Source organism: Poecile atricapillus, chromosome 1, assembly GCF_030490865.1.
Source record: "Poecile atricapillus isolate bPoeAtr1 chromosome 1, bPoeAtr1.hap1, whole genome shotgun sequence".
NCBI lineage: Eukaryota > Metazoa > Chordata > Aves > Passeriformes > Paridae > Poecile > Poecile atricapillus.
The window spans coordinates 5677817-5691219 of NC_081249.1; the positions used below are offsets into that span (position 1 = coordinate 5677817).

Below are 13403 nucleotides of genomic sequence, written 5' to 3' on the forward strand. Positions count from 1 at the left end.
CTGTGCACACAGCTGCCAGCCCAGTCCAACGCACACTGGCAACGTCAATCCCTGCTGGCTCCTGCACAGGGATTTGAAGCCTCCCAAAGAGCAGAGCCTTGATGTCACTCATGTTCCTGACAGTGACAACACAAGTCCTTGACGTCCTTGGAGTCCTGCACTGGCCAAAGGCATAGCTGGGAATAGTTCTCCAGCCCTGGAGCCCCAAATCCTATTAGAGCACAAGGCCTTTCTTCAGAAAGAGACACTTTTGCAATGGGTCAGTGAAGTTACAGACTTGGCTTCTTCCCCCAAATGTGTAAATTTTCCTTTGTTCATGGTAGTGAACAGATATGTAGTTTCCCCTTAAGGTTTATTTTAAAGTTGGTATGTGAAGACACAAGTGGCTGTTTTTTTAAACCACTCCATCAAATTTCTCCATTCCCTATTCTTAAATCTACCACCCTAAAACTTTACATTAATGGAAATTTACATACAGTGGTAAAAATTCTGTGGGAAATGCACATCTTCTCCCTCCAGCTATTTGCCCTTTATGTTTACTTTTATTCTAATATCAGCTAATCAGGTTACAGATATAAATTTCTGGTTTGTTATTTGCAACATCTATTGCAAATCTACAAAATCTTGAAAGTCACAGTTCACCAGGTTCTTAGAGCAACTTACCATTCAACAGCCACCAAAGCAGGGGAATAAAACCTGGACTTTCACTGATGTACTTCAAGCCTCTTAAGTTGATACTCACATTGTAAAGTGACATTAGCATTAGCCTAGAATTGAAAGAAAGGAGATGTGAGAGCTTTGATTTCTTTGCATGCTTCAGCATCTTTTGACATTTGTGCCAAGCATGTGCTGATGCAGATTATTATCTGCATCAAATTATATAAATATTCCTGTGCTAATAACTTATGTTTTGGTAACAGAGAGAAATCTCAAATTTTATATATAAGCCATGTTGTGCAAACCTTTGTTCCTACTGTTAAATCACATATTACAAACACAAGGAAAAGAGTAAGAAGGTCCCAGGGAGGACCTGGAATGTTCTCTGCTCTGGAGCCAGCTTGGCTACTGCTCTCCCTCATGCCTGAGATAAACCTGCATGTCACTGCACTGCCACCATGTCCAAACAAAAGGGAAATGGTAATTCCAAATGCACTTCACACCTCACATCCAATTCTCAAACAAGGTCTCGTGGTTTAAGCTCCTATGCCACCAGCAGACTTTTGGACACTTTGTGAACACCTTCAGAAAGCAGAAAAAGGCAGTGACCCATTGCAGGCTAAACCAAATTTTAAGAGGTGTCATTTACATGCTCTGAGTTTGATGACCTTGGTTATTAAGAAGGAGAAAGAAGGAAGAGCAGATTTATTAAATTTACTGCGCCAATGGCCACTGCCAAGCAGGGAGAGGTGCTCTGGATCTGAAATTGCAGCTGATAAAGCTCATACATTGCTTTTCAGCCAGCTCTCTGGGCTTCCAGAACAAGCCCTGACAAAAGAGCACAACACTACCTGTAATCAGCCAGAATGGAAATGATCAATAAACCATCATCTTATAATGGCAATGTTAACATTTCTTGAGAATGTCTTTCACCCTTAATCTGTTTGACATTTGCAGTTAGAAATAAAGTGACGTAAAAAGGCACTGCTGTGTTTGTATTTTTATTTCACTTGTTTGCTTTGTGCAGGGACTGGTGGTGGTGATCCAGGGAAGTGCTGAGGTTTTTGGAGTGCTGGAATACCCCACAAGCCAATGTAGTGGCATATTAGCATGTAATAGCATATTTAATTAAACATATTCACCTAGGCACAACAGAGGAGCATTTCCAGGCCCTTCATAACCACCTTCATCTCCAGTATCAGCACATTTTTAGTAAGTATTTTTTGCAATAATAATTGCAAAAGTGCTCATTGAAGCAAACCTGACACAAATTACTGATTACTGGATAAACAATACTTTCAGGTGGTTTTTTTCTAAAATGTGGAGTGAGTCTTAATTATGCATTTCATAATCTTCCTACTTAGACAAGCCAAATTTAATTAACATCTTGTACTACTATATCTGTCAATGCTTTCTTTAAAATCTAGAACTAAATACACAGCTAAAGCTCCCTCTTGTCTTGTTAATACATGGGATTAGTACATAAAATATACTATTATGTTTAAATATCTCTCTTTACTGGCTACGTTCAACTGCCACAAAAGCAAAGTTGCATATTCTTAACCATTTAATTATAGCTACAAACAATTATGTAAATGTTTATTGACTGTAACAATTACTAACATTGAACAAACCCTACACCAGTGAGAAGGAAACCTAAAGTCTTTCACATCTACTATTTCAGAAAGGCAAGGACACCCTGAGATTTCAGTCTCAGCACTCAGGTTGATGCCTGGGATATATTTTATCCCATACTCACAGACTATAGTGAATTTCACAGCAATTTTGGAGTAAGTGACAGATTCTCCCTGTAATTTTTTTGTTTCTATATTCATCCAAATAGAATTTACGACTGCTAGAACTAGAAAAGAGAACTCCTCTCTTTACCAGCTCACTTTGATACTGCTGTGTGTAGAACTGGACTCACAGTTTCCCATGATTTGTAACACAGCAATGAAAAATATTTTTGAAAGTAGAAGCTAGAAAATAATAATAAAACCTCAGAACTAAGCAAAAGACAACCATAGCATTTAAAATTAAAAGCTAAACTTTTCTTCAACTGATTGAATTGCAAGTTGATGTCCTCCCATGTAACACCACGGTGATGCTTTAATAAATTGCATTTCCAGAATAATGAATAGACATTTTCATCTGTGAGGTACAGTTTTAAAAATGTATCTGTATATAAATGTATTTGTAAACATTATTTATCATGATTCTGGAGGCCATCTTCACCTAACTTTGAAATTGCACTAGAATTTAAGGCAACCTTTGTATCCTTGTCTCACAGTTGTCTTTCATTTTGTCCTGGCTTATGTTTCCTATGGGAGGAGAAAAGGGAGTTCTTCTGAAACATCTGCTTATGAAAATGCTGATTAAGGTTAACCAGCAGCTAAAAAACCTTATATGCAAAGAACAATTTAAAAACAAATCAACCAACCCCCCCAAAACCCTTCTTTTCTCGACTGGGAAACTGTAAAACTCCCCAAAAGGATAAGAGAAAAATCTAGTGTTAGTTAGTAAACGGTTTTTCAAACTGAACAGTGACAAGACACATACAGAGCTCATAAAAAAAAAAAAAAAAGGACTTTTTTTTTTATTATGGACATGAAAGATAAACAAATGGAAACATTTTGCACTAAAACATTTGAGCAAATTAGGCTCCCTCATTCTCTGACAAGGCCATGAAGAAATGTCCTTTCTGGCATTTGCTGTAATGTCAGCATACAGCAATTTTTATTTTTTTTTTATCCAGTGGCAGGTTCAGAGTAAGGAAAAAAAGATGTTGGTTCTGTGGGATATCAGAAAATATCATCACTGCACTGCATTCAAGCTATTGCATCATATGTTTAATACTTCTCACTTATCAACCACCTTGAGCAACCTCTTATCCAAGCCTCCCTCCATTTGTTAGCCTACAAAGCTGGCCCCTGTTGAATTCCTTGCCACCTCATGGGATTGCTCTGTGGATATTTTACCAGCAGTGCTGTATTGGCAGCCAACTTTACACCACCCTGGGTAACTCTTCTGCAAAGCAGGCAGATTTTGAAGCATAATAACAAGCAACCTAAGATATAAACTCAAAAGAAAGGGCCTCAAATCCAGTTACATTAATACAATATTAAATGATCAAAAATAGTTTATAATTTAATAGTTTATCTGGACCCTAGACATGTATCCACCTGAAATTCAGAGGAACATCTTCCCTCCTCCTCTCAAAGTCCTCCTTTATTTTTATCTCACTTACAGATTCTGAAACAGTATGGATTCCCTTTCCAGGGCTGTTTTTTCTGTTTGTTTGGCTTGATTTTTTTATACACATGAAGGCACAAATTACCTTTTCTTTCATAAACTGAGATTCTCACACAATTCTTTCAGTTGGGATGTTATCAAAAAAACCCTAGCACTGACCTTCAATCCCAAAGCTTGACAAACAGAGTAAATAACTGATCTCAAATCATCAAGCCACTATCTGCAGCACAAGCTGTTCAGCTTTCCCCTCATCACCCAACATGGAAAGGCAAACTCCCCCAGAGGACAACTTGCTCCCCCTCACATGAGCAATCACCTGACAGCACCATCTCCTCCCAGTGACTGTGGGATGGAGCCCAGTCAGTCAGCAAATTCCTGACATCCCCCTCTCTGACAGCTGAGGTTAGGCAAGGTGAAACCTCTCCAAAGTGAAGACCAAGCCTGGTTTCATGACTATCACATCCAACCTGCTTAAATGTGTGCCTGGATGTGGTCAGGTTGCTGTAGCTGACAGAGCTGCTGTTTGTCAGCTGAGCTGGGACAGCTACCTGGGGCATAAATTGTTTGTGTATTTATCAAAAAAACACCACAGTGGCTCAAAGCACCTTCATCAACAAATGAACCAGGTGTACAGGACCAGTGCCCACAGTTCAGCAGATGACTCGTTAAGCCACAGTAATTTGCTCAGTGAAACCCATATATCCTCAGATTTTAAGGTTTTGGAGAAAAAGGCAAAGACAATTGTTTATTTAATCTTTCCATCAGCTTAAAAGCACTTTTACAGTAGCTGAACTGTGTAACAGGGCCTTGCCTTTAAAGCTGTATTGCAAGGTCACTTTACAGGCACTGTCTCTTACAAACTGAAGTGCATGATGAGTCTGGCTGCTAAAGAGCCTGAAATGATTTCATTTTTGCTCTTAGCAGATCCATAAGTCATTTTCTTCACTAAGGACACGTGACATTTTACACTTCATATCAGAAGGGAATAAAAATGAGTTCACATTTCCCACATCTCTTCTCTGTTGTAAAACTTGACCTCACACCTTCCTTATTTCATGCCAAACTCATGACCCCCTCCCAAGCTAGAAGAGGGCACCCCTGCTCACCTTTACAATATTATGGTGCTAAAGAGACTTCCCAAGAGACACAAAACCTGGATAAAGTTTTGTAGTCAACCCTAGTATATCTGCAAGGAATGATACTAGGAAAAGAACTTCCAAAAATTATGTTTCCTCTCCAGGAAAGGGATAATGGGAGAGTGGGAAAACTACTGTCATCACTTGAACTGCACTGCAAGATAATGCATTTCATCTGAAAGGGGCAAAAATAGTCAACATACACTTTAAATTTGTTACAGAGTCCTGGCTTCATGTCTCCCAGGAGATGCATCATCGTGTCCAGTAATTCCCGACTGGAACTGACCAGGAACTCACGGCCACATGCCAGCGCAGCCACATCTGTGGGAAAGCACAAAACATCACCAAAATTCATGTTTCAAACAAAAGTTTATGCTAATTATCAGGACCACTAAAAAGACAGGTCAGTTGTGAAGAATGAACTATGGCATTGATATAAACTTCAGACTACATTCACCTGTACAGCAAATATTGAACTACAAACATTGGTCAAGCTCCTTCAAAATTCTGCATTGACAACCAAAGCATTTATTCAAAATGCCCAGTGTCCCAATAGCAGCACAGTAAATTGTGAAACAAAAGGCTATATTCATCCACAGGTAATGGGTGACTGAAACAAAGCTGATCATTATAGGTTCCACTTTAAAGGAACAGGATTGCAGAGTTCCACAACCACTCAATTCAATATACCTGGCACATCACACAACCAAAAAAAGGGTTTTTTTTCCTACCTCTATGGAAGTGTGGCATTATTCAAGCACAAACCAAAAGACAAAATTATTTCCAAAGGCTACTGTTCCAAAGCAGACTTTTCTTTGTTATTTTCCCTTATATCAGCCCCCTACTCAGTACAGTAGCATAATGCATCACCTAATAATTTTATTATTTTCTTTATCTTTATTGACATCCAAACAGCTAAAAATCCCACATTCAGAAAAGCTATTCATTCAAGATTCACTTATTTATGTCAATATTGACTGTTTCGTCTACCTTGCATCACGTCTTTAGTGTAATTTTGACAGTTACAGTTTCACAGAAATTCAGATGCATCAACCTTGTGCCTCACAGCTTCCCAAACCAAGCACAGTCATTCTACAACAGATATGTGGCTTTTTACTTTTTTTCTGGCCCTAAAGAAAACCACTTAGTATGGAAGTCAGGTTTATAACCTTTTCTCTTATACAGTGAAAGTGCAGCATATCTGACAATAACCATTTTTTTAAGCACTTTCAAAATCCTCAGTCCATGCCTTAAGCTGGGGCTGATCTATCTGCACCATTGGCAATTTGTAATCTTGTAGATATTGGCATCACTGGTGATTCACAAAGTACATTGCTCAATGTGTACAAACTAATGTGAGCACACAAGACTGGTACAATGGTCCTTGTTTCATTCCAGACTGAGGGATGCAACAGGGAATTTCAGAACGCAATGGCTCCTACCCATCTGATCCTTAACGATGTCCCAGGCAGCACAGAAGTGCAACAGAACTGAAATTGAAGAGCACTTCTGTACCAGAAGTGTCAGTGACAAAATTTGCTAGACCTTTAGAAAACCAGAAAGTCACCCAAGATTTCAACATTGACAACTTAACTTTGAAAAGCTGTATTTACTGCAGCTTCTATGAGGCAATACACATTCCCAGTAGGTGTGGAATGCTATTCTGAGACACAACACTAACTTACTTGTTACAATCCCTGCCAAAGCTAATACAAACTGATTTTCCTCAGAATCCAAATCCTGTTGTTTCATGTCTTCACTTAATGACTTCACAAAGCTCTCCATGGTCTGGGCAGTGATTGTGAAAAACTTTACTGCTTTACTCTGCAAGTATGGAGGAGAAGAAAGATTATACACACTACAGCAACTACAATTATTAGATGCTACAGTAAAAACTGGTCAGTCTTCCAAATTATTAAAACATCCAGTTACTCCAAATAAACAACAGAAAATACCAGGTATTCATTGAGTAACATGTTTGATCCCCTAATATTTGAAACCATTACCTTAGAACAAAACAGGAAACTACTCAATGCTACATTTATTAATAAAACTGAACTACTGCATATCTACCTCCTAAGCACACAATTATATATAATCAACCAGCAGAATTAAAGCTTATTATCAGAAGTAATAATATTATCTCTGTTTTGCAGTAGTTACACCAGGTGTTTCACATTTACCTGGCCTACTACAGTAGCTTTTGTCAAAATCAGCTGAAGACTGGAGACTTAGCATTAAATTCCTAAGAAAACAATGAAGTCCCCAGGAAAAAAAGCAGAATTCAAATGGATCCTAATAGGACTCATTAATTGCTCAATACAGCATGGAGATTAACAAGTTATGCAGGAGTTCTTTGGAAAAGGAAATGGAGGTCTCTCCTGAGTCACAGGTTGAACTTAAGTCAACCATGTCACGTGAGAAAAATTAATCACCACAGCAGAGCACAGGAACAGGAGCACAGGCTGTAATTATGGAACAGTCTTTTCCCCTCAGCTGCAACCCTGCTCCATCTGGAGGTATCTCAGCTGAGGGAGCACCACCTGGTACAAAGCTCAGGGCTGGTCAAAGAGCCTGGCCTGAGGTGCGGAGTCCACAAAGAAGGATGGAGAGACCTGTTTCTGTGTATTGGTAATTCTGACTAGTAGAACTTTGCTGGAACTCTATTTCCCACAGAGGATGAAGGCTTTCATAACCAAAATAGTGTGGCAGAGAGCCCATAATGCTGGGTTTTCCCAGTGTCTTTAATAATTTTTCCAGTCGTTTCATGGAGCAGCTGAAATTTCTGGTCATTCCCAGCACTGACCCAATGGGAGAGTTCAAGAAATGCCTGAACTTGTATTCATTTTGTAAAGTGACTGAAAATCTTAATACTTTTGCAAAATTACTATCTCCAAAGCTAGTGGTAACATTTATTTATTCCTCTACTGCTGCACATTCACCACATTAAAGATGTATTGTTCCTGTGGGGTGACTTCAGCAAGAGGGGACAAAAAGCAGGCTCAGGCAACACAGTATCTTCACAAATGATGCTGTGGCCCCAGAACAGGAATGAAGGGATCATGGAGCAAGAGGAGGAAGATAAGTGCATGTGCTGGATGTAGTTTTTATATGGACACCACTCCTCAAAGACAGGAGTTTTAGCACAAGCACTGACTATAGCTCAAGAAGCAAGGGGGTGTGAGAGAAAATGAGGAGCCCAACAAGTCATTATGAAAATACACATTCACATGGGAACATAAAGGTACTAAGCACCCTGAGTAGCTGGTATGCTGAACAGAAAACAAAAGAAATCTTCCAACTGCCAACCTCTTGAAGTTTCACTGGTGTCCTCTCTGATGATTCTCCTTTCCAGACAGCCACTACTTAACTAGTGCTGAGCTCCAGCAGAAACCCATCAGGTTTATAAATAGCAAACACTGCACACTCTGCACAATCTCTTATTAACTTGATGGCATTTTCATGGGACTGAAGAATGTCTCACCCACACACGTTGAGATAAGGCCAGTTCTGAAAGAAGCCATTAAGATGCTTGAGCTCAGATGGTGCAATGAACCCTCTGCTGTCTGTGGAAATCCTGTGTGAAAGCTCCAGGTAACATGAAAAAATTGCTGCCACAAAACATAAAGTCGTTTGTCACCATATCAGACAAATGAAGTAGCAAAATACCTTGTAGGATCAAAAATTTCTCAAGTTGAAGCAAGCCTTGATGCTGTTCTGAAATCAAACTTCCAGGTTGTATTTCCATGTGAGAAGCCTGTCATACCTGGCTGAAGCTTTTTGAAAGACGTCCAGAACAATCTCATGGGAATTAATTTACCTCTTTTTCGGTATCTGCAGGCAGGAAACCTTGAAAACTCTCTCATGATGCTTCTCTGGATGCCTCTTCAAATTCTCTCCAGGAACATGGGCAAAACCAGCAGGCATCTCTCTCCCACTGCCTTGAGAACGACCTGTGTCACGTTTCGAATCTGCTGCTTAAGTTCTGATTTTCCCAATCCTTATGGACACAAAACATGTATTGGTCACTAACATGATTTCAGTCCATTTGCATTACAGGACTGGAAGAAAGACCTACTCCTGTGTTGCTTGAAGGACTGAAAAAAGCTTGGGCATTGTTCCCTAAGGCACGACATGATTCTGAATTGATGCCACCTTCCCCATGTGCTTAAATATCAGCAACAGTTTCAAAGCACCCTTGATGTTCTCATACATTTCTGTAGTTCACAGCACCTTCTCAGGGGAGGAGGGAAGAAGCTACAAGCTGTACAACTTGTCCCAAAATAACCCAAACCAAATATGTTGTATGACAAATCTCCATCATCTTTTAATGACCTGACTCACTGCCAGTTGCAATCTGTGGTTGACACCATGCCACACAATCCATTTATGCTTTTCCTAGGAGTCTTGTTGCAAGCCCAGGCACGTTTCTTACCATCTCAAGAAAATGATGCCCCCAAATGTTGCTCTGATCTTCACCAGAAGTACAGCAGCTCAACAGGCTTTAATGACTGCAGAAATGACTAGAAGTATTTTGCATTTCAAACCAACCTAACTCCCAAAGTATTACAACTTCACAGCTGGGTTTTTTATCTTCAAACAAATCTTTAGGCAACAGTTTTGTTTTTAACTATTTCAACTGAATATTAATACTTAAGACTGCTTTCAACAACCAGCCTTGTTATATAAATTTTAACTGCTTTATGAAGTGCTTTACAGATGTTTTCCCTAGTAACTGCTGCTGTTTGTATTTGGAAACATCAGAAGTTATCATTAATAAGGCATCACTGTACAGCTTTCTAATATCCAATATAAAGTTGTAATTGTATTTTGGAACACCCAACTGGAACAATTCTTACAAACACATTGGTCTACCACTTACTATAATGAACTAATCCTACTCACTCAGTTGTTCATCATGCTGCTGAAAATCAAGGCAAAAGAAACTGTGGCATCAGTTCACTCAGATTAAATACAGCAATTCCTTCTCATGCTGGCTGTGTCAAGAATGAAAATCGTATTTTTATCAGGCCTGTTGCCCTAGTCCCTCCTAATTCCATCAGCTGCACTTGGCAGTGAAATAGTGATAGCTGCAATATTACCACTGTCATTAACTGTTGTTGTTTTGGTTTTGTGGTTTGTTATTATTGTTGTTTTTTTCAAATAATCTACTTGCCAATGTTTAACATTGATGATTTAATATTATCCACGAGCAGTGAGGATCTCTAAATTTCCAAGAGTCATTCATGTAGGCAGCAGAGAGATTTAAAGTTGAGAATCAACAGATCTATCTTTTCTCCACAGAAATAGCTCCTCCAAGCTCTCCACAGGCATGGAAACTCCTGCATGTGCCCAGGAACTATTCTCTCCTCCTGTTAGCTTGTGAAAATTTTTACATTTTGCTAACTGTAGCCTTGCTTCTAGTTTAACTGTGTGTGGTGGAAAACAGATAACCCTCATTTGTAACAAAAGAAATAATTACTGCATTTATTCGTAACACTTCACAGCTCCAATGCTTCTTAAACGAGAATGGGTGGTTCCCAAAGAACAGGCAAACCAGAAAACACTTTTGCTGTCCAGACAGCTTCTGAAATACATCCTTAAAGTGTGTTCCACAGCAGGGCCCTTATTTTAAAGGTCCTTGTTTCATAGGCCTGAGAGCACTCCCAGGAGTCAGTATTCAGCTGCCATACTTACTCCTCCTAGGATGGATTTCACAGCCTCCTCATTGCTGGACACCCCCCAGAGCAAGGTGCACACGGCTGCTCCCATCTCTGTGCAATACTCTGCCTGCTGCAGGAGCTGCTGCTTGGCCTCGCTCAGCTGCTGCCGCAGGTCCAGCTTCTCCTGGAACAGTGTAAGGAAATTTTGGTTGCACTTCACATCTCCCACACCAAGTTTCTAGGCTAGGGGGTCAGAACAAGAAACACAATCATGGCCATCTCTGAAATGGAGGGTAACCCAGAGCAGTTGCACACATGTTCCTTCTCTCCTGAGCGGTCTCTAAGTAGTGCAGGCTGACAGGAACCAGAAACTGTCCACAAGGTCAAGCCAAGTGACCCAGTGAGACTGAGTGGCACCTAGAGAAGCCTGATAGGAGACACCTCCCCCTGAACAAACAGCTCCATGTCTCTTCAAGAGAGAGGGGATTTCAGCATCAGGGGCCAGCATTCCCTGACACCTTCCAAAAGATAGAGGAAACATCTTACAGGAGGGGAGGGTTTTTTTTTCGAAAAAGGTATCTGCTCTAGCCAACATGGAAAGCTGCTGGATACCTAGGATAAATACTGTTTCTCTTCCAACTCTTTTCTGTCAGCAGAAAGTGTAGAAAGAAAGTAGTCCTGAGCAGCAGTGGCAAAGCAAGACAGAGTCCCCAGAAAACACACCTAAGGTTTCAAGTTTGTAGGACCTTCCACTGCAAGAAAGCCGAGGCACCACTGCACTCATGAGGTTCTGAGCAACTTGATCTAGTTTAAGTCATCCCTGCCCACAGCAGTGGGGATGGAATGAGATAACACAACTCCAAAATCCTTTCCAACCCAAACTGTTCTGTGACACAATGATTCTGTGACCACTTAAGTGAGCTGCTAAGTGGATCTTGCCACAAAGCATAAAGAGAGAACAAATCAACCCTACAGAATCAGAGCACAACTTCCAGTTGGCAGTACATTTTTCCAATCACATGGGAAGCTGGCTAGAAGAATATCATGGAATTGGGCAGGATTCTAGGTCTCACTAGCTTTCTACCAGCTGCCACAGGAGTAGCAAAGCTGCTGCACTTCTCGGTTTAAAGCCAGTGAGATCAAGGCAGGGATTTTGCAGTCCATGTCTCAGGGTGGGTGGGGGCTCCCAGCTAACTCCAGGTAGGGTGGTATTAGACAGTGCTGCAGGGAAAGACCAAGGCCAGGCCAGAAAAATTATGCTAATTCAAGAATTAAAAGAGAGAGAATCACAGATTGCACAATGTCAAAAACCAGAAGGTTCTTACTTTGCCCATTTACAGACATGATATTTTCAAATTCACTGCAGAAAGCACCTTCCTCAGCTCAGCCCTCCCAATGTGTTTGTCAGGATGATGAAGTATGGGGAAATGAGAAGGAATCTTTTCTATGTCAATTTTGAAAGCAACTAAACAGAACAAGACTTTCAACCACGCTTTGTCATCAAGACTTTAAGTATCTTGTTGCTTTTTGGGGTTCACCTCAGTGCTTCATGTTGAGGGTTTGTAAAGAATAGAAATATTAACTCATATGAAAATTTACATAATGTGGTGTCAACCAGTACAGAGCTACATGTGCTTTGTCACCAACTACCTACTGAGCCTCCTGATCACACCTACCAGCCTGATTTGCACTGCTGCTGATGCAACACACAGGTGAGGATTTGTAAAGTTCAGGTTTAATTTCTCAAGTAGACTTCTGTGTGTATTTACTCTCTGAAGTCTGTCTCACCTATATGTGCAAAAGAATGACACTTGCTGCTGATTCCATAGGCAGAATCTCCCAGGAAAAGTCTCTTATTTCTTAATACTTTGATAGTTTTTAAGCAAATTAGCTAAATTCCATCTTTTACATGACTCACTGCCAGGCCTATCAGCTTTTCTGCCACCATGTTCATCCACAAAATGTCCTCAGGCATCTTCCTGTCTAATCCCTGTATTCTCCCTGTCTTTTCCACACTGTCCTAATCTTAGGGAAATGTATCTTTAATACATTTTATTTGCATTTGGATGCTAATACTGAGTAAGACATAAAACCCAGTAATACCAAATCCACATCCCCCATCAAGCATGCAAAGCCAGCAGAAAAAATGCCAGAATTTTTAGTAGATCAAAAGCAACATCAGAACAAAGATATGAGGCAAGGAAAACAAAGTAGTACATTCAAGAGCCAGGAAAATAAACAGAGCCTGCAAAAGCAAATAACCTGGCTGGAAGCAACACTCCTAAGAGCTCACATCACTCAGCAATGCCTGTGCTATGCAACACCACCATCTTCAGGAAAAGGTCAAGGCACAAAAACACAGCAGTGACCAAGTATGGAACTGCAAAAAGACAGACAAAGGAGACACTAGCCAAGAATAACATGTGCACTTCAAGTTTTGCTCAGGTTCAGAAAGCACAGCAATTCCCTCATCAGCAATACAGCTCTGCACAGAGAATTTGGAATGCAAAATGTTGATTTATGACAGCCTCAGAAAAGGACACTGCTCAACCAGAAATGCATTTATTTCATGTTTGTTTCAGTGAATAATTTTTTTCTCCTTCAGAAGATAAATATGTAGAAAATAATTCACAAATTCTACACAAGGATGCCTAGAGCAACCAAATGAAAAACACCAGAAAAGTGATTAACAGGA

General features: G+C 40.2%; 1 protein-coding gene across 2 annotated transcripts in view; it reads right to left on the bottom strand.

Moving 5' to 3' along the window:
- HSF2BP (heat shock transcription factor 2 binding protein) overlaps positions 1-13403 on the bottom strand; it is a 30817-nt gene that overhangs the window by 9223 nt on the left and 8191 nt on the right. For both annotated transcript variants that reach the window (XM_058833886.1, XM_058833895.1), the window contains exons 4-7: positions 10743-10892; positions 6731-6869; positions 5249-5366; positions 664-767 (exon numbers count right to left, since the gene is read on the bottom strand). In XM_058833886.1, coding sequence (XP_058689869.1) covers positions 664-767; positions 5249-5366; positions 6731-6869; positions 10743-10892 — 511 coding nt within the window. The remainder of the gene's footprint in view (positions 1-663; positions 768-5248; positions 5367-6730; positions 6870-10742; positions 10893-13403) is intronic.